The 19,148-nt window shown below is 42.9% G+C and overlaps 1 protein-coding gene across 5 annotated transcripts in view; it reads right to left on the bottom strand.

Moving 5' to 3' along the window:
- Nucleotides 1-19,148, bottom strand: part of PDS5A (PDS5 cohesin associated factor A) — a 645,453-nt gene that overhangs the window by 383,828 nt on the left and 242,477 nt on the right. For all 5 annotated transcript variants that reach the window (XM_033947170.1, XM_033947134.1, XM_033947143.1 and 2 more), the window contains exon 13: nucleotides 10,817-10,930. In XM_033947170.1, the coding sequence (XP_033803061.1) occupies nucleotides 10,817-10,930 (114 nt within the window). The remainder of the gene's footprint in view (nucleotides 1-10,816; nucleotides 10,931-19,148) is intronic.

The raw sequence follows: 19,148 nt of genomic DNA, 5'->3' as shown, positions 1-19,148 counted from the left end.
GCGGGCCCGTCTCATTTCCACGAGGCGGGCCTGTCGGCTGGACGGCAGCAAGACCGTCCAGCCGACCAACATTTAAAGGTTAGTTGGGGGAGGGAGATTAGTTGAAGTGGGGGGTCGTCGGGCTTTCCGGCAGGAGGAGTTGGGCATCCTCCTGTCGTCCATAACGAGTTTGGGGGGGAGGGGGGTTCGGGGTTCCGACAGGAGGAATTGGGCATCCTCCTGTCAGCGATTACAAGTTTGGGGGGGGGGGGGGGTTCGGGGTTCCGACAGGAGGAGTTGGGCATCCTCCTGTCGGCGATTACGAGTTTGGGGGGGGAGGGGGAGTTCGGGGTTCCGACAGGAGGAGTTGGGCATCCTCCTGCCGGTGATGGGACAGGCGGCCACGGCCGCTATACTTGTTGCAGCAGGGAGAGATCCCTTGCAGCGATAAGTGTAGCGACTGTATCTAATTTAACCCGATTCTCTAACCGGCGTCTGTACCATGGACGCTGGTTACAGAATCGGGGTTTAATGTAGGACCGGTTCTGTATAGGACCGGTTCTGTCCTATACAGAATCAGGGCCTATGTGTGCAAGTGGTGCCTGGAAATTAAAAATGGTGTGATAGGTAGATTGCAGATGAACCTGTTATGGTTTTGAAGCAGAGGCAGGCAAACTTGAAAATGACCTTTGCTGGGACAAAGTTAACTGTTGCTTTCGACTTAAATGGGAAGCTGACTTAGGCTATTCCTTTACAGATTAAAGTTTTTGGTTTGTGGAATGAATCATCTGAGTTTCCATTATTTCCTATGGGGAAATTCGCTTTGATATACGAGTGCTTTGGATTATAAGCATGCTTCTGGAATGAATTATACTCATAAACAAAGGTACCGCTGTATTTAGATTTTACCAAAGCCTTTGACAGTGTTCCACATAGACGTCTAATAAACTGAGTGCCCTCGGGATGGGTCCCAAAGTGACAGGTTTGGTCAAGAACTGGTTGAGTGGAAGGCGACAGAAGGTCGTGATCAATGCTGAAAGACTAGAGAAACTGGGGCTTTTTTCACTGGAAAAGCGGAGACTTAGAGGGGACATGATAGAGACTTACAAGATCATGAAGGGCATAGAGAAAGTGGAGAGGGACAGATTCTTCAAACTTTCGAAAACCACAAGAACAAGAGGGCATTGGGAAAAATTAAAAGGGGGCAGATTCAGAACCAACGCTAGGAAGTTCTTCTTCACCCAAAGGGTGGTTGGCACCTGGAATGAGCTTCCAGAGGGTGTGATAGGACAGAGCACGATATCGGGGTTCAAGAAAGGATTAGATAAATTCCTGAAGGAAAAAGGGATGGAAGGGTATAGATAGAATACTATACAGGTCCTGGACCTGATGGGCCGCTGCATGAGCAGACTGCTGGGCATGATGGACCTCTGGTCTGACCAAGCAGAGGCAATGCTTATGTTCTTAATGGAGATTGCTCTGACGAAAGGGATGTTACCAGTGGTGTGCCTCAAGGTTCTGTTCTTGGGCCTATTCTTTTTAACATTTTTATAAACGATATTGTTGCAGGGCTGTCGGGTAATATTTGCCTCTTTGTGGATGATACCAAAATCTGCAATAGAGTAGACACCCAGGACAGTGTGAATAACATAAAGAAAGACCTGGCGAAGCTTGAAAAATGTTCAGAAATTTGGCAAATAAAATTTAATGCTAAGAAATGCAAGGTTATGCATTTGGGCTGCAAAAAACCAAGGGAATGGTACAGTTTAGTGGATGAAGAACTTAAGTGCATACAGAAGAGCGAGGGGTGGTGGTGGACAGCCAAGGAAAAAAAAAGACAGAAAGAAAGAAAGACAGAAATACAGAAAGCGGCTAAGGAGAGAGAAAACAAAATAAAGACAGACACCCACACATATATTCCAGCACCCGTTAATGTAACGGGCTATAAGACTAATAAGCAGATAAAACCACTAGGTTTAGACAACCTTGTGTAAGCCTGTGGGTTGAAAGATATATGGCGAATTCTTCATTTTAATGCTCGTGAATTTTCTTTCTGCTCACATGTTCATAAATCATTTTCAAGAATTGATTATATTTTTGTTTCAAATCATTTAATCCAACAGATTATAAAAGCCAGCATAGATCCGATCCATTTGACAGATCATGCTGGAATTTGGATAGAGTTTCTGTTTGCTGAAAAAGATTTTAATAGACCTGTGTGGAGATTTAATAATACATGCTTGCAGATTCAAACTTTCTCGAGGAAATTCAGGTAAAAATGAATGAGTATTTTCAACTCATTCAACTTGGAGGAAGTCTCTTTGGAAATTATATGGGATGCTTTCAAAGCTACAATAAGAGGGCAAATAATTTCATATTCAGCGCATATTAGGAAACAACTAAAACTGGAATTTTCTAATTTGGAACAAATTATTTTGACTCTTGACTCACAATTGGTCTCAAAATGGGAACAAGATACTTTGCAAGCTCTGTTGATAGCTAAATATAGATCAGCGGTCTCAAACACGCGGCCCGCGGGCTGCATGTGGCTCTCCAGATTTTATTTGCGGCCCGCGATCTGGACTGGATCATTATCTTCCTTTTGGAGCAGCAGTGTGTCTGGCCGGCTCGTTCCGTTCAAAGCCGCGGGTTGGCAGCTCCTTGCGCTATCCACGGAAGAGCCGGCCAGACACGCTGCTGCTCCAGTGGCATACCAAGGGGGGGGGGGGGCGGTCCACTGTTCTCCCTAGAGTGCGGCTCGTCTAGAGCGGTGGTGCCCAACCTGCTACCCTTCCCTTCTCAGGCCGGCACCGTGTTATTTGATCTCCCTGCTTCTCTTCGGGGCCGACCAACTCTTGCCACCTGACGTCAATTCTGACATTGAGAGGATGTTCTGGCTAGCCAATCGCTGCCTGGCTGCCCGGAACGTCCTTTCCGACGAGAGACAGGAGAGATATGATTCAGACGTTCAAATACTTGAAGGGTATTAACGTAGAACAAAATCTTTTTCAGAGAAAGGAAAATGGTAAAACCAAAGGACATAATTTGAGGTTGAGGGGTGGTAGATTCAAGAGCAATGTTAGGAAATTCTACTTTACGAAGAGGGTGGTGGATGCCTGGAATGCGCTCCCGAGAGAGGTGGTGGAGAGTAAAACTGTGATTGAGTTCAAAGAAGCGTGGGATGAACACAAAGGGTCTAGAATCAGAAAATAGGATTAAATATTGAACTAAGGCCAGTACTGAGCAGACTTGCACGGTTTGTGTCTGTATATGGCCGTTTGGTGGAAGATGGGCTGGGGAGGGCTTCAATGGCTGGGAGGGTGTAGATGGGCTGGAGTAAGTCTTAACAGAGATTTCGGCAGTTGGAACCCAAGCACAGTACAAGGTAAAGCTTTGGATTCTTGCCCAGAAATAGCTAAGAAGAAAAAATTAAAAAATTTAAATTGAATCAGGTTGGGCAGACTGGATGGACCATTCGGGTCTTTATCTGCCGTCATCTACTATGTTACTATGCCAGGAGGGACAGAAGCAAAGACACTAGTGCCCGCAGTCTTTTTCAAAGTGGATTCCACGAGCAAGGATTCATGCGGGAGTTGAGGCTTGTCAAAGCCTGGAATGGGAATAACTCTGTACAAAGTGTCTAATTTGCGAGGAGCACCGGGGATGGTTAAAGGTGTCTCCAAGTTTTTATAGAAAGTCTCTCTTAAAATATTATGGAGAGGTAATTTTAGAAATTCCTTGGGCGGTTGACCAAAGTCCAAAGCTTCAAGAAAAGCTTTAGACTTCTTAGATTCAGCTTCCAAAGGAATAGAAAGAGACTCACACATTTCCTTTAAAAAAGATGTAAAGGATGATTGATCAGGCTTGGCAGAAGGATCCCGCACCGAGGGGTCTTCCTCAGGTGAAGAAGCCTCATCATCAGATAACAGAGGCTCTTCAGAGTCATCCCAAAGATCAGGATCCCTGACCTGAGAACTGCGACCCTGGAAGTCCGGTGTTGAAGGTCAGCAGGACTGGACTCTCTGCCACAGCGACCGGAGGGTGCTCCAGGGAGGAGGAAGGCTTCTTAGCCGACTTACCTGAAGGGTGCGACGCTGGAGCGATGTCGTGCGGCGTCGACGAAGTGGGTGCCGGCTTAGAAGCTGCCGATGTCGGTGTGAATGCTGAGGTATCAGCCATCGCGGCACCGAACAGAAGTTTCTGTTGAATCTGTCAATTTTTCAAGGTGCGCTTTTTAAGAGTAGCACAACGGGTGCAGGAGGAAGCCCTATGATACGGACCCAGGCACTGGAGACACCAATTGTGCAGGTCGGTCAAAAAGATGGGGCGCGCGCACCGTTGACAGTTTTCTAACTGCTCTGTCCAGAGTTTACAGGAAAGGATTTCTAGGTATGCTGAGGAATTTGAAGCTAGAATTGTGGACTTGAAGAACTCTTAAGATAATAGCTAATCCTCCCCCTTTACCCCTGCATCTAGGTTGAGATATAATTTTACAGCCTGCGCTTAAAACCTGTGACAAGGTTAGCAGGCAAGCAAACTCCAGGGGAATGGGCCCCGAGTTTAGGAAGGATGGTACACTGCAGACTGGCTCCACAGGTCCACCAAAGTTTTTCTGTGAAGGAACAGTCCAGCATCCTTTCTTCCAACAAGGGACCACAGGAAAGGGGTCTCAAGGCACTGAAGCCACCGAAAAATGAATTTTAAGCGAAAAAAACAAGAAAAAGAAACAGTGCAAAAGACTTCTTCATGGATTGCTTGCAAAAATTGTAACTGAATATGTTTCTAGCTCTCAGTCTAAGGAGGAGGAGCATTTGCTCAGAAAAGTGTTGGATTTCTGCAACTCCTAGATTGCAAGTTGGAATTGAACACCTAGTGCATGGAATCCGGAAGGGATGTAACTGAAAGATCTATGCTGGGGTCTGATCAGGGCCGCCCAGAGGCAGCATGGAGTTGCCCAATGGTTTCCTGGATTTCCTGATCTTCCCAGCCAGGCATTGCGGTGTCTTCCGTTGGGAGGAGCAGAGTGAACTCACACACTGGGTTCCCCTGAAGATCCACACCAGGATCTCATCAGAGCCACCCAGAGGCAGGCTGATTGTGTAGATGGAGAGGAAGAGTGACAATCTAATCATGAAAAAGGAGGAAACTTTATCCTGGGGAAAAATGCTCTAGACCATATTATCAGAGTCCCTCTGGATTCATATTAAGGAACAATTTCAGAAAAAATTTCTTGATAGAGATGAAATCCATTCTTCCAGTGGAGGTACAAACAAATAATGGAATTTAAGAATCAGGTAATAAGCAAAGATGATCTTATAAGTTGCAAAGAAGTGAGAGGAAAGCTGGGGCTGTTGCAAAGCATCAAGAAATAAACTGGACAGACAAGTTGAGCTTTAGTGCCTTTATCTTCTACCATATTCTTTTGCCACAGGCAGCAATATGAAAACTCTCTAAAACCATCAGGGATACTACTATGTCACTAACAGAATAAAGGCAATTTTTTAAACAGAGAATCTTACTCCATTACTGAGCAATATAATAGTCCTTTTATGGTACTAGTTCTTTTTCTATAAATCCACAACACAAAACCTGCTGCACCCAAAGTGAGGAATGTGTATATTTAAGTAAATCATTCCTGTCTTTGGGGCAACAATTTACATGTACAGATGCAACTGAATCAGTTGAGCTTGTTACTATTCAGTCATTTTTTTTTCTGTAAATTGGTCATTTGCAATTCCTGGGAATGGGTAGGTTTAGAGAAATATTGGGTTGTCCTGGTATAGCCTGATGGCAGTACTGTATATTACTAGGAGCAGGACCTGAGTAAGATTTCTGGCTCAGGTCTTGCATTTCTCAATTTTACTAGAGTTAGGGATGCCACATAAGAACATAAATTTATGAGTAAAAGGCTTCAAAATAGTAGAGTCTTTATAGAAGGGTGAATCATGTACAATACTTCAAAGGGCAGTTATGGTTCAAACCTCCCTTGAACTTTGATCTTTGATCACATTATGGGTGGCCGCGTCGTGTTGAGTGTATAGTTATGAGGGATATTGCCCTGAGGAAACCTTAACGGGGTGAAACATGTTGGCGACTCTGTCCTTCTAGGCTAACCACCCAAGCTAAGTGCATAGCATTTACCATTTAAGCATTTCTGCTATTTAAAGCATTTAAATTATTTAAGTTATTGAAAATTGAAAATTATAAATACAGATAAAATATTAGACTTCTATAATACCAGGTACCCGATGACGATTAGGGGCATAAATCCATTGGTCATGATAGTTTATTGAACCTATGGTGGCACCGCTGAGGGCCTGGGTAACTTATTGATAAAACCACATTGGAATAGGAGGAGTTCAAGGGAGGTTTGAACCATAACTGCCCTTTGAAGTATTGTACATAAGAACATAAAAACAGCCATGGGTCAGGCCAATGGTCCATCTAGTCCAGAATCCTTTTTCCACAGTGGTCAATCCAGGACACAAGTAACTGGCAAAAAACGAAATGGTAGCAACATTCTATGCAACATCCCAGGGAAAACAGTGGTTCTCCTATGTTTGTCTCAATAGCAGACAATGGACTTTTCCTCCAGGAACTAGTTCAAACCTGTTTTTTTAAACCAGCTATGTTAACTGCTGTTACAACATCCTCTAGCAACGTGCTCTAGAGCTTAACTATTCTCTGAATGAAAAAACATTTCTTCCAATTGGTTTTAAAAGATTTTCCCTGTAACTTTATCGAGTGTCCCTTAGTCTTTGTAATTTTTGATAAGAGTAAAAAATTGATTTATCTGTACCCATTCTACACCACACATGATTTTGTAGACTTCAATCATATCTCTCTATAGCCGTTTCTTTTCTAAGATGAAGAGCCCTAACCTCTTTAGTCTTATACAAGAGGAGTTCCATCTCTTTTATCATCTTGGTTGCTCCTCTTTGAACCTTTTCTAATTCCGCTATATCTGAATGCAATACTAAGGTAAGGCTGCATCATGGAGCGATAGAGAGGCATTATAACATTCTTAGTCTTATTTACCATCCTTTTTCTAATCATTCCTAGCATATTGTTTGCTTTTTCTTTGGCAGCCATCATACAATGGGCGGAAGATTTCAGTGTATTATCTATGATGACACTTAGATCTTTTTCTTGGGCGCTGACCCCTAAGGTGGACCCTAGCATCTAATAATGAAAGATTACATTCTTACCTGGATAATCTTTTTTTCTGTTAATCTTCTCAGGAGTTTGTATATTAGGTATTTAATCCATTCCCTTGAACCGGGTTTTGCAGAAGTTTGTCACTCACAACATTCAGCACCTCCCATATTGCCAGTGACGTGTAGGGCCCCCTTCAATTCATTTCAAAGCAATCGATCGCCACTGAAATAGAACACAAATAACGAGGAGTACAGGGAACTTCCCCGCAGACATCATACAATACTGTTCTGCTTTGCAACTTAGAAAAGAACAATTTTCAACAGGAATTTATAACATAGCAGCAGAAGTGAACCAACCTGTTGTGTACAACAAGCACTATCATCAAAGAAGCCAGAGGCTGAGCTATTCACTTACTTATACAGGATATCTTTACACTTAAATCATCTGGCTGAGAGGAAAACTCCAGACCTCGAATCTACAAATATACGAGGCAGAAAGCAGGCAAAACCGAATATACTGAGGGAAAAACGTACAAACTCCTGAGAAGATTAACAAAAAAAGATTATCCAGGTAAGAACCTAATCCTTCATTCTGCTACATCTACTCAGGAGTCTGTATGTTAGGTGACATATCAAATCAATGGATTATGTCTAGGGTGGGACATAAGAGCCTGCCCAAATGACCGAGAACCCAAAGATGGCGTCCACTGAAGCCATCACATCCATTCTGTAAAACCCTGTAAAGGTATGAAGAGTAGACAAAATAGCTGCTCAACATATCCTTGTGGGAGAAACTGCCCGAGACTCTTCCCATGAATATGCAACACTCGTGGATGAGTGTGCCTTGAGAGAAACTGGTGGCTGATTGCTACAGGTGATGTATGCAGATGAAATGGCCATGCAAATCCATCTGGCTTTAGAGGCCTTGGATGCCAGTCTGCCGTGCCTGGATTGGTTGGTTAGCACAAACAGATGATTGGAAAGGTGAAAGTCATTGGTCTTTTCCAAGTAATGAAGTAAAACTCTTTGCACATCCCAGTTTCTATAACATGCTATCCTGCCTGTGGGTTGAAAAACAGGCAGACAAACCTCCTCGTTGACGTGCAAATCTGATACAACTTTCAGAAGGAAGGAACACCTGCCTCCATGATCCTGAGAAAGGGCTCTTTACAAGAGAACTTGCAATTCTAAGATTCATCTTGCCGAGACGATTGCCACCAGGGACAGTATCTTGACTGTGAGGTCCAAATGGGTTGAGTCTTTGAGAGGCTCTAATGGGGCTTTAATAAGGCCCTTTAGAATGGTGTTATGATTCCACGACGAGACTGTATGCCTTAGTAGAAGCCTCAACTGGAGCGCACCTCTTAGGAATCTGGTTACATTTGGATGAGCTGTCAGCGAAACTTTACCACTCTGCACCCAGAATGTTCAATTACTTAATTGCATCCGTTATAAAATGGTGGACAGAGACTGACTTGAATAGCTGGTGTGTCAGAGAGGCATCTTGGCTGACTGAATCTTGAAAGATTCAAACCAAATCTAAAGACCTTATTTAAAGATGCATTTGACCTATAAAAGTGAAATACCTTTCATCTACAACAGACGTAATTCCCCCCTCCTATATGTGTTATCCTTTTATGTCTCCCTATCCTATTTAAAATTGTATTTCTTCCCTTTTATTATCTTGTAACTGCTGTTAGTCTGCAATGTCTGTATGTACATGTATATTGTCTGTTAATGACTTTTGTTCTGTATTACCCTCTTATTTTAATTGTATATAATTTTATCTCTGTAAACCGCTTAGAAAATGGATAAGCGGAATAACAAATTTTAATAAAACTTGGAAACTTAGAACTGACCCAAAGAGGGAACCAGATTCTCCCAGGATTGTCTCCTAGTACAGAGACAAAAGGCATGGAGTCTCATCTCCAATCCTGCCAGTCTGGCTCCGAGCGGTCACTGGAACTGTGGGCCAGCTTATTTGAGGAGAAATCATAGAAAGCAAAGACACTCCCTGGACTAATGACAGCACACTTTCTGGCTGCGCTACACAGCCTAACCCCATTAAAAATGCTCTCCACATGAGATTTACATATTCTGGGGAGAAGCCTTCTGCAGTGGAGAGAAACCATCCCTGCAGGACCTCCTACTGGGGTTTATGGGCTCCATGGACTTTACGCATCTGTGTTTCATACCTTCGCTAAATTTGGACTCCAGATGGAACTTTCTATACATTTCCTGGACCCTGGTTTACCAGCCCTGGAGGACACAGATGGGGCTAAGCTTGATACTCTGGCCACTCCCTCGTGTGCTCTGTGGCACGTGGTACATGGATGCTCCTCAATGCCAGCTATCCAGACCAAATTTTACATAAAATAGGTCATCACACTCTGAGGAGTCCATCCCTGTTGATTTGTACAAAAATCGAGGGGTTTTGAAGCAGATAGAGGCTTCAGAAAGAAAGATTGTTTTAAATACAAGATGGCTGCAGTCAGAAAAATCATGCTCATGGAGACTTTAAAAAAAAAAAATAAAAATAAAAAATCCAACAACATAAAAAAACGCTGAAAAAGAGATTATGCACTTACCCTGGAAAGGAAGCCACCACGCTGCAAGGGCTGCAGCACCCACAGGCAGGTACCCACCCTGGGCCACCATAGTGAGAGCTTGTGTAGCGAGTCAACACTCGTTTTGTGAGAAAAAAGTTTGCTGAGTGTTTTGCTCATCTTGCAAAACACTCACAAAACGTGTTACTCGCAAACCGAAGTTCTACTGTAGAATGTTAGGGAATTATCAGAAACGGAATGGAAAAAAAGATGAAAATGTTATAATGCCCTTGTATCACTCTATGGTACGGCTGCACCTCGAATTCTGTGTGCAGTTCTGGTCACCATATCTCAAAAAAGATATAGCAGATTTAGAAAAAGTACAGAGAAGGGTGACAAAAATGATAAAAGGGACAGAACAACTTCTTTATGAGGAAAGGCTAAAGCAGCTAGGGCTCTTCAGCTTAGAGAAGAGATGGCTCAGGGGTGATATGATAGAGGTCTATAAAATAATGAGTGGAGTGGAAAGGATAGATGTGAATCGCTTGTTCACTCTTTCCAAAATTACTAGGACTAGGGGACATGGGATGAAGTTACTAAGTAGTAGATTTAAAACAAACTGGAGAAAATATTTCTTCACACAATGTGTAATTAATCTCTGGAATTTGTTGCTGGAGAATGTGGTGAAATCAGTTAGCTTAGTGGGGTTTAAAAAAGGTTTGGCTAATTTCCTAAAACAGAAGTCCATAGGCCATTATTGAGATGGCTTGGGGGAATCCACTGCTTTTTCTTAGGATAAGCAGCATAAAATATGTTTTACTACTTGGAGTCTAGTTAGGTGCTTGAGACCTGTGTGGAAACAGGATACTGGGCTTGATGGGTCTGTCTCAGTATGGTAAATTCTTATGTTTTTATCTTACCATCTGATCCAAGTAATACTCATCAGATTGAGTCTCCCCAGGGCAAATAAGGACTTTGAACAAATTATGTTTTGAGATTCCATACCTGTGCTGGGGCAAAGTCAAACTGTCAGCCAGTCTAGAATCAACTACATCAAGTGTTACCCAAACTAATATATGAGTAATTCTGCTGTGCATACAAACCATCTAGCTTCTCCCTATTATATATACTCACTTGACAGCATTTGGATCCAAATTAGCATACAGATAGTAAAGACACTTCATTCTTGCTTGGGTTTCCAGATTATGGGGGACAAGATACTGAGCAAAGATCTTCTCTACAAGCAATCTGTAACACAGGAAGGACATAGGCAAGGTACCAGGTTAATACTGCACTGATGGCACAAAAAATGCTACTAGGGACATAAATTTGAAGGTGAAATGAAGTAAGATACAGCAAGATGAAAATCTTGGTGCCTAGCAATTGCCTACTAATTTGGAAGACAATTAAGATGATAAGCACTAATTTATCAATAAGAAAGAAATTTATTTCACAGAAACAGAAGGCACATTTTCAGAGGTTTTTATTTTAATCAACATACTTATCTATATTAAATGAAAACTGACCACTTCCTCCTCCTCTTCACACACCACTAGGACCTCCACTATTATCAACCCTCAAACATCGACTTTCAATCTTTTCCCTTCTCCTCTGCAGTCACTTGCCTTTTAGGTGGGAAGATGGATACAAGCCATTCATATGAAACATTAGCAGCAGAAGAAAATAGGCTTAAGGTCCCTGACCACAGTTGAACTCATTAGCTCAAGCTGCTGCTGATACAAATGGAAAATAAGCACACGACTAGGGTTAACATATGGCTCCAGAAAAAGGAGGACGGTTTGAGATATCTGGGTTTTACTTCCATTGCTTTCAGTGGAAGTAAAACCCAGATGTCTCAATCCATCCTCTTTTTTCTGAAGCCATATGGTAACCTTACACATGATCAACAACTTACCAATACCTTTTTCAGTGGAGCAAGAGGAGAAAAAAGGGAACAGGAGACACACTGCAGTATACCACTCAGCTTCCCCTTTACTACACACTTTAGACTGGCAGTCAAAATGTTCATGGAGATTTGTGAAGAAAATATCCATTCTCAAAACAGCAAGACACCTATTTTTTTTTTTTTTTTTTAAATTAATGATGATTGAAAGCATACAATATAGAAATTGGTCAATTAAACAACAGAAAGTCAAACAAGAAACAGAGGATGCACAGACCAAGAAACAAACCATGATCATCAGTTTTACAAAATAATACACTTCTCCCTCCAAATTCACAGGTTTAGGACTTTCAACTTCGATTATTCATGAGTTTCTAAACCCTGACACACCCCTGCCTCCCAGACCTCTCCACGCTAGACCTGGTGGCCTAGCGGTGAAGCAGGACAGCAGGATCTTCCTACATTCCTGCCCTGTGCAGAGCCATCAACAAAAATGGCTGCCATGAGTTCCCGCTGTAGTCTCGTGAGACTACGGGAACTTACGGCAGTCATTTTTGTTGACGGCTCTGCACGGGGCAGGAGCGTAGGAAGATCGCTCTTGCCAGGCTTCACCGCTAGACCATAAGGTAAAGTGTGGCGAGGTCCAGGTGGCAGGAGGGTGGCGGAGATGGGTCAGAATCAGCCCTAAAAGATTATTCATGATTTTTCTATGTTCTATGCTCTGCCCCCCTAACCCTGTGAATATGGAGGGAGAAGTGTAGATGCTATTGGTTGGCATCCTACACATATCCCAACTGCTTAACAATACTACAATTACAAGTTTTTAGAATCATGTCATGAAAATTTAAAGGAATAGTAGTTACATGACTTTATTTTTGGGAGTTAATATACATAATGTACCACCAGAATTTTGGACTGTAATTTGATTAAGTATTAAGAATTTTTCCTTTTGTTTAGAATTACAGGTCTTATTATTTTCTTTAAAGAAATTTATGTAATGAAAAAATAGGTTAAAGCCTCCCATAAAGTGGGCTTGGTGGAGATTTTGTCAATTTTTGATCAATCATGATTTTTAAGTTCTTTTTCTTTGTTGTAACTCTACTTTCTTAAATTCTGAATATAGAATTGTAATTTGAAAAATTCCAATAAAAACAAACATAAAAACAATATTACGATAACATCTGTACCAGGGTCCTAGACTCTGAGTCCTGGAGATCAATAGCCCCCAACCCCCTCCCCCCCAGCTCTTTCCCTACTGAATATCCCACCAGTTCTGATTTATGTTCAAATATATTTTATTAAACTCATCAAGAAAACCTAGTAGATATACTCCAGTTCTGATTTATACAACTGCACCCGAATAAAGTATGTCCAGTGCAGAACCCAAAATTGACATTCCCTTAGTTCAGCAGACACAGAAAGAGCAGGGACACACTCAATATATCCTCCTACATCCAAATCTTGTGGCCCTAAATCCAACTCAGGTGCCCATCTGGCACACAAGGACGTCCAAGATCTACTGGAAGCAACAATATATATGGCCTTATGCAACAAAGACACAGTCAGACCCATCTCCAGAAACATCAGCCTAATCCGAAGCCTCTCTATTTCCAAAGAATGCACATAATGTAATAATTGTAAATAGGCAAAATGATCAGTGGTCAAAATCCCCTCCCTCTGCTGAAATTTCCCCCACGGCTACATAGTACCATCGACCCTAAGAATATGAGCCAATAATATTATGCCTGATTGGGACCATCTTCGAAAAGGCAGACATTCTTAATCCAGCAAAACTGGAGGTTCCCCCGAATAGGAAGTTGATCAGAAACCCCAGGCTTCTCACCAAGCAAGATCACTAAAAATTACCAGGTATCTCTGAGGGAGTTCAGTAAGAGAGAAGAGCGTAGAGGTATAGGAAGCGAAGCCCTAGGAACGTGAAGTAAAGAGCACAATTGCCAAGGGTGATGCAAGGCTAGTTCGTAATCAAAGCAGGTATAGGTCTCCTGTTCCAGAATCCAGTCTCCAAGATAGCATAGAACACAAGCCTGATTATACTTTCTGTAGATCAGTTACGCCCATCCCACCTTGAGACCAAGACCCCAGTAGATAGCGAAAAGCCACACTAGGCTTCGTGCCTTTCTAGAAAAACTTAGACAGCAATCTATAGAGCTCTTGAAGATCTTTCTGCAATAAACAAATTGGCAAGAGTTGCATAACAAAGCATTTTTGAAAGATAACTATATTAAATAGCTGAATTCTACCATGTAAAGATAAGGGAAAAAAATTTCCAGCCGTCCAGGTGTTGACGCATGTAATCTAACAGTAACCGCACATTGAAGTTCTTAAGAGATACGTTTGAGGGAGTCAAGTGAATTCCTAAATAATGAAAAGAAGAATCTGCCCACTGTAATGGGAACCAGCCCACACAACCCTTGCGGACCTATGAAGAGGTAGCAAGCAGCAGGGATTTATCCAAATTCAATTTAAACCCTAAGAAATCCCCATATTCCACCATCACCATTAACAAAGTCCGTAGAGAGGCTTCTGGATTAGTAAAATGCACTAACAGGTCATCTGCAAAGGCAGGAGTCTTGAATTCCTGCCTACCACTGGATACTCCACTAATAGCAGGAGTCTGCAGAATTATCACTTATCAAAGGATCTAGAGTTAAAATAAACAAAAGAGGTGAAAGGGTGCACCCCTGCAGAGAACTCTTCTTAATCTCAAAAGGCTGAGATTCCATTCCATTTACCTAGATCGATGCCAAAGGAGAAAAATAAAGTGCTTGGATGGCTGCCAAATAAAACCTTACAAAACCATAATGCTGTAAAACTGCAAATAAAAAGGGACCCGGACAAATGCTTTTTCTGTGTCGAAACTAACCAGGAGAGATGATAAGTGAAGATTATTAACATGCTCCAGAGAGGCCAAGATGCAGCAAAGGTTACAGGTCACTTTCCGATCCCTCACAAATCCCACATGAGGATCTGCTATGAGATCAGGTAGTACATGCACCAAACGATTAGCCAGAATTTTGGCAAACAACTTTGCCTCAGTATTCAGAAGCGAAATCGGACGATAAGAACTCGGCAAATTTGGATCTCTACCCAGCTTTAATATCACCACTATATGAGCATCCCGCAATGAAGACGGTAGAGATTCCCTCTAAATGTAGGCATTAAAAGCGGAAGCCAAAACAGATGTTATCTCGGCATGCAATAATTTATAAAATTCAGAATGAAACCCATTGGGTCCCAGAGCTTTCCAGTTTACTAGATTGAATTACTAGCGAAACCTTATCCGTCGATATTGGGGCATTCAACATCTGCTGTTGAGAATCCGAAATCCGAGGAATCGAAATAGTGTCCAGATAGATTTCACCCCTCATCTCAGATATACCAGGAGTATCATACAGTGTTTGATAGAACTTCTGGAACACATCTGCCACCTCCTTATCTGTACGTACCAAGGTGTTATCTTCCATAAGCACCCTAGTTGGACCCTCCGAGGTCTGCACTAAATTAGCTAAGAGCTTCCCACCCTTGTTACCATGTAGATAAAATTGGTATTTGAAATACTGAAGAGATCGCACTGTGCGACTGTGAATTAACTCATTCAAGGAGGCCTGCAAAACCATAAGAGCTGTCCTTCCGCTGAACTGTAGGGTGGCAAGAATACCAGATCCTATCTGCCTTAACCTCTGAACAATTTTGCGGTCCCAAGCCTTTTTCTGGAAACTATTATATGCAATGATTTCCCCACATAAGACTGCCATTGCTGCATGCCAATACAATACAGGATCGTCCAAATGAACCTTATTGTTAGACTGAAAGTCTCGCCATTTCCCAAGCAAGTGGTCCAAAAATCCAGGATCTTTATAAAGTTCCAAAGGGAATTTCTACCTGCGCAGTCCATCCCCTGCCACGCCCATATCCAAGATGCACCAAATGAGAGCGTGATCCGAGACACAATCCCTGCCAAGTGTGTTTGAGAAAATAAGCTTTTGGCGAGTAGCCAATAATCAATTCTAGATTGAGATCCATGGGCTCTTGAAAGCGGGGTGTAATCCCTCTCTCCTGGGGACAAAGTTTGTTACACATCTAAAAGATCCAGAGAAGAGCAAAGATGGAGAATGCCCAGGCAGAGCTTACCGTAGTACCAGCTGGCCCATCCCCATCGGACATCTTAGGCTCCGTGTGTTTCCCTTTCTCCTTGTCTTTTCGGGGGGGGGGGGGGCTTTGTTGCCATAATGGGTGATCCAACACCAGATTCAGAAGCTCAGGGAGCCGATCCTGGCAGGCAGGGCACTCTGAGTGAAATTATGGCATATAATGCAGGTTAAATTTGTTGATATTAAGAGAGAAGTGCAGGAATTCAAGGCGCACACGTCTGCTCATTAGCTCAGCATCACGTGACACCCCCCATATCTATTTTTAATTTTATTTCTTTTTACAATGACCTATGTAGATGCTTTGGTCCTTAGTATGTTGTATTTTTTTGGTCATTCTCAAATATAAAGATGTCCACAGAAAAACACACAAAAGCAAGTTTTTGGGCAGCTAGCATTCTTAGCAAACTGTCACAGACAGCTGAGCATTCGTCAGCACAGTAGAAGAGAATGTCATATTAAAAGTTCCAGGTACAGATGTCACTTTAACTTGTTTCTATTGTATAGTGAACCTTCTAAAACCAACCCAAAACTTACTGTACCCACATGCACACCACAACAATAGCCCTTATAGTTTCCCTATTTCCCTAAAAGTCGTGTCGGACTCACAATCTATCTATAGTTTATTCATTTGTATCCCGTTTTATACAAAGCGGGTTACAACAAATACATACACAACAGACTAAACACAAGTAAAAAGACTTATCAACAGCAAGGGCTCAATTCCCATACTTTATCTTACATAATAAATACCTGTTCAATAATCTCTTAAAATTATGCAGATTTCCCTGCTTGCTTGTTTTCTGGGTTTTTTTTTTTCCTTCTCTCTCCTCCAGTTGTTTCACTAGCAACAATTTGGCACCAAGCTCCCATCTTAGCTCTGTCATATATGACCCTCCATTAGGCTCCAGCTGCAACGGTAGGACTGGCCAGGACTTGATAGTGAGACCCTCTCGAAAATCTTCTAGCCCAGCTCCTCAATCCCCCCATCCTATCATGCCCCCAACTCTCCAGGCCACCCCTTTCCCCACCCCCCTACCCACCACTTTTCAAACCACCCTCTTCCCTGCCTCCATTCCTATCACATCCCCAACATTCCTTACGACACTATACTTCATCATCCCCATCATTACAGGCCAAGGCAGATACGGTGATCTTACCTCCCAGCACAAAAAAAACCACACCATGAACCCTGCCAACCTCATCCCCATTCTACCCTCCCCACCAGCCCCCACCAGCAATACTCTCAAACTGGCACTCATCAATGCAAGATCAGTTAACAACAAGACCTTCCTCCTACACGACCTCATCCGTGACAAGACTTGGGACGCCCTCATGATCACTGAAACCTGGCTCCAAGACAATGATGGGATAGCACTAGGCGAACTATGTCCTCCAGGCTACCAGGCCCTAACCTGCTCACGTACCTCTGGGAAAGGAGGTGGAGTGACTACCATCATCAAGACCTCCATCACACCAAAACTGATAAACTCTATCAACATTCCCTCCCTAGAAGCTCTTGCCTTCACCATAGGCCACAAACACAAAATCGCCCTCATACTCCTCTACAGAGCCCCCAACTCCCCAACAGATACCCTAGAGACCCTCCTCGAATTCATCACCGAACTGTCCATCTCCCACAAACATGTGACCATCCTGGGAGATTTCAATTTCCCAGACTACCCCAACACCTCAGGACAAAGAGACAGCTTCCTCTCCTCCCTCACCGACCTGGGATTTCATCAAGCTATAACCACCCCTAAACACTCAGCAGGCAACATCTTAGACTTAATCTTCACCCTCAGAGACCCAACTGCAGAACACCAACAAACAATCTACACCACCACACCTGTCCCATGGTCAGACCACCACCTCATTGAATTCCAACTCCCACTCAAAACTACCCTAGCCCCGCGTAAAGACCCTAACCCTCCCACCCTACGCCAACTCCCTAACTCAGTCAGCCGTCCAGCTATGGCCGCAGGCATTCGCACCCTGAATAAAACCTGCACCCAACATCCCCACTCCATCGACCTAGCAGCCTCCACGTGGCACTCCAACATCCAATCCCTCTATAACAGCCTTGCCCAGACAAAAACAACTCGAATAACCACCAATAAAACACCTGCTCCCTGGTACAACAGTGACCTCCGATCCATAAAACGATCTCTGAGGAAAGCAGAAAGGAATTGGATCAAACACCCAAATTCAGAAACCAAAGCCCACTGGAAAAGCACATCCATCACCTACAAAGCTGCCATCCTAGAAGCGAAGAAAGCCTACTACTCTCGCCTCCTACAATTAGCCCCTGCTAGATCCAAACAACTATTCACCCTCACATACCAACTCTTCACCAGTGCCCAAGGAAAAAGCCACAACAACCAAACAGAACTTGATAGTGAGACTCTCTCGAACTTCTTCCAGTCCAACCATTCGCAAAAATCTTGACACCAACACCAACCCCACTCCTGCACACCCCCAGCCTAACTCAAATACCCCATCCTCTACCACTCTCCCCCAACTTGATATAGCCACCCATGCCGAGGTTCTCGAGACCCTGAGAGAACTCAAACCCTCCAACACCATCCTCGATCCCTGCCCATCCAGCCTCTTGCTGTCCACAGAAGACGCCATGGCAGAATCCATCCTCCCCATCATTAACACATCCCTCTCCACAGGGACAGTTCCCCTCAGCTGGAAATCAGCTATTATCAAACCCACTCTCAAAAAACCCACCCTTGACCCTGTAAGGTACCCCACTATTTAGGTGGCATGTCTGGGTGTGCAGTCCATCACTTTGCAGACCCCTCCCACATCCAACAGGGCTTGTTCTAGGCATTTTTGACTTGGACAGAATGTTGGACAGAAATGTGGTATAAAGATAGACGATTTAGTGGCTTGGACGATCAAATCGGCAGGACGTATAATTAGACGATTTTCGAAAGTAAAAAAAAATTGGACGTATCTTTCGAAAATGTGTCTTAGGCTCTTTTTAACTTTGGACGACTTGCGATATGAACGTAAATGGACTTAGACGTTCCTTTCGATTATGCCCCTCCACGTGTCTTAATAAAACACTTAATAAGATATACAGACCAACTTCAGACAATAGGAGAAAAGGGGAAGAACTATAATCATAAAAGAAAAGTGAAACAATAAAGGAAAACACAATAGGTTAGGGTAAAAAGTAATACAGTAATTTTAAGTTTTAAGCTTTTTTTTTTTTTTGTCCTTAAAAGGACAGTTGTTGTCCAAAGGCATCCTAGAACAAGAATGTTTTTAATTTTGCTTTGAATTGTTTTATTTCAGATTCATTGCGCAAATGGTTAGGCAGCGAATTCCAGAGAGTAGGGGCAGTGACAGCAAAAATTATTGGAACACAACGTATTGATTA

Source organism: Geotrypetes seraphini, chromosome 1 (assembly GCF_902459505.1).
Source record: "Geotrypetes seraphini chromosome 1, aGeoSer1.1, whole genome shotgun sequence".
NCBI lineage: Eukaryota > Metazoa > Chordata > Amphibia > Gymnophiona > Dermophiidae > Geotrypetes > Geotrypetes seraphini.
Note: the sequence above shows the minus strand (reverse complement) of the source record. Positions and strands in the feature narration are given on the sequence as shown.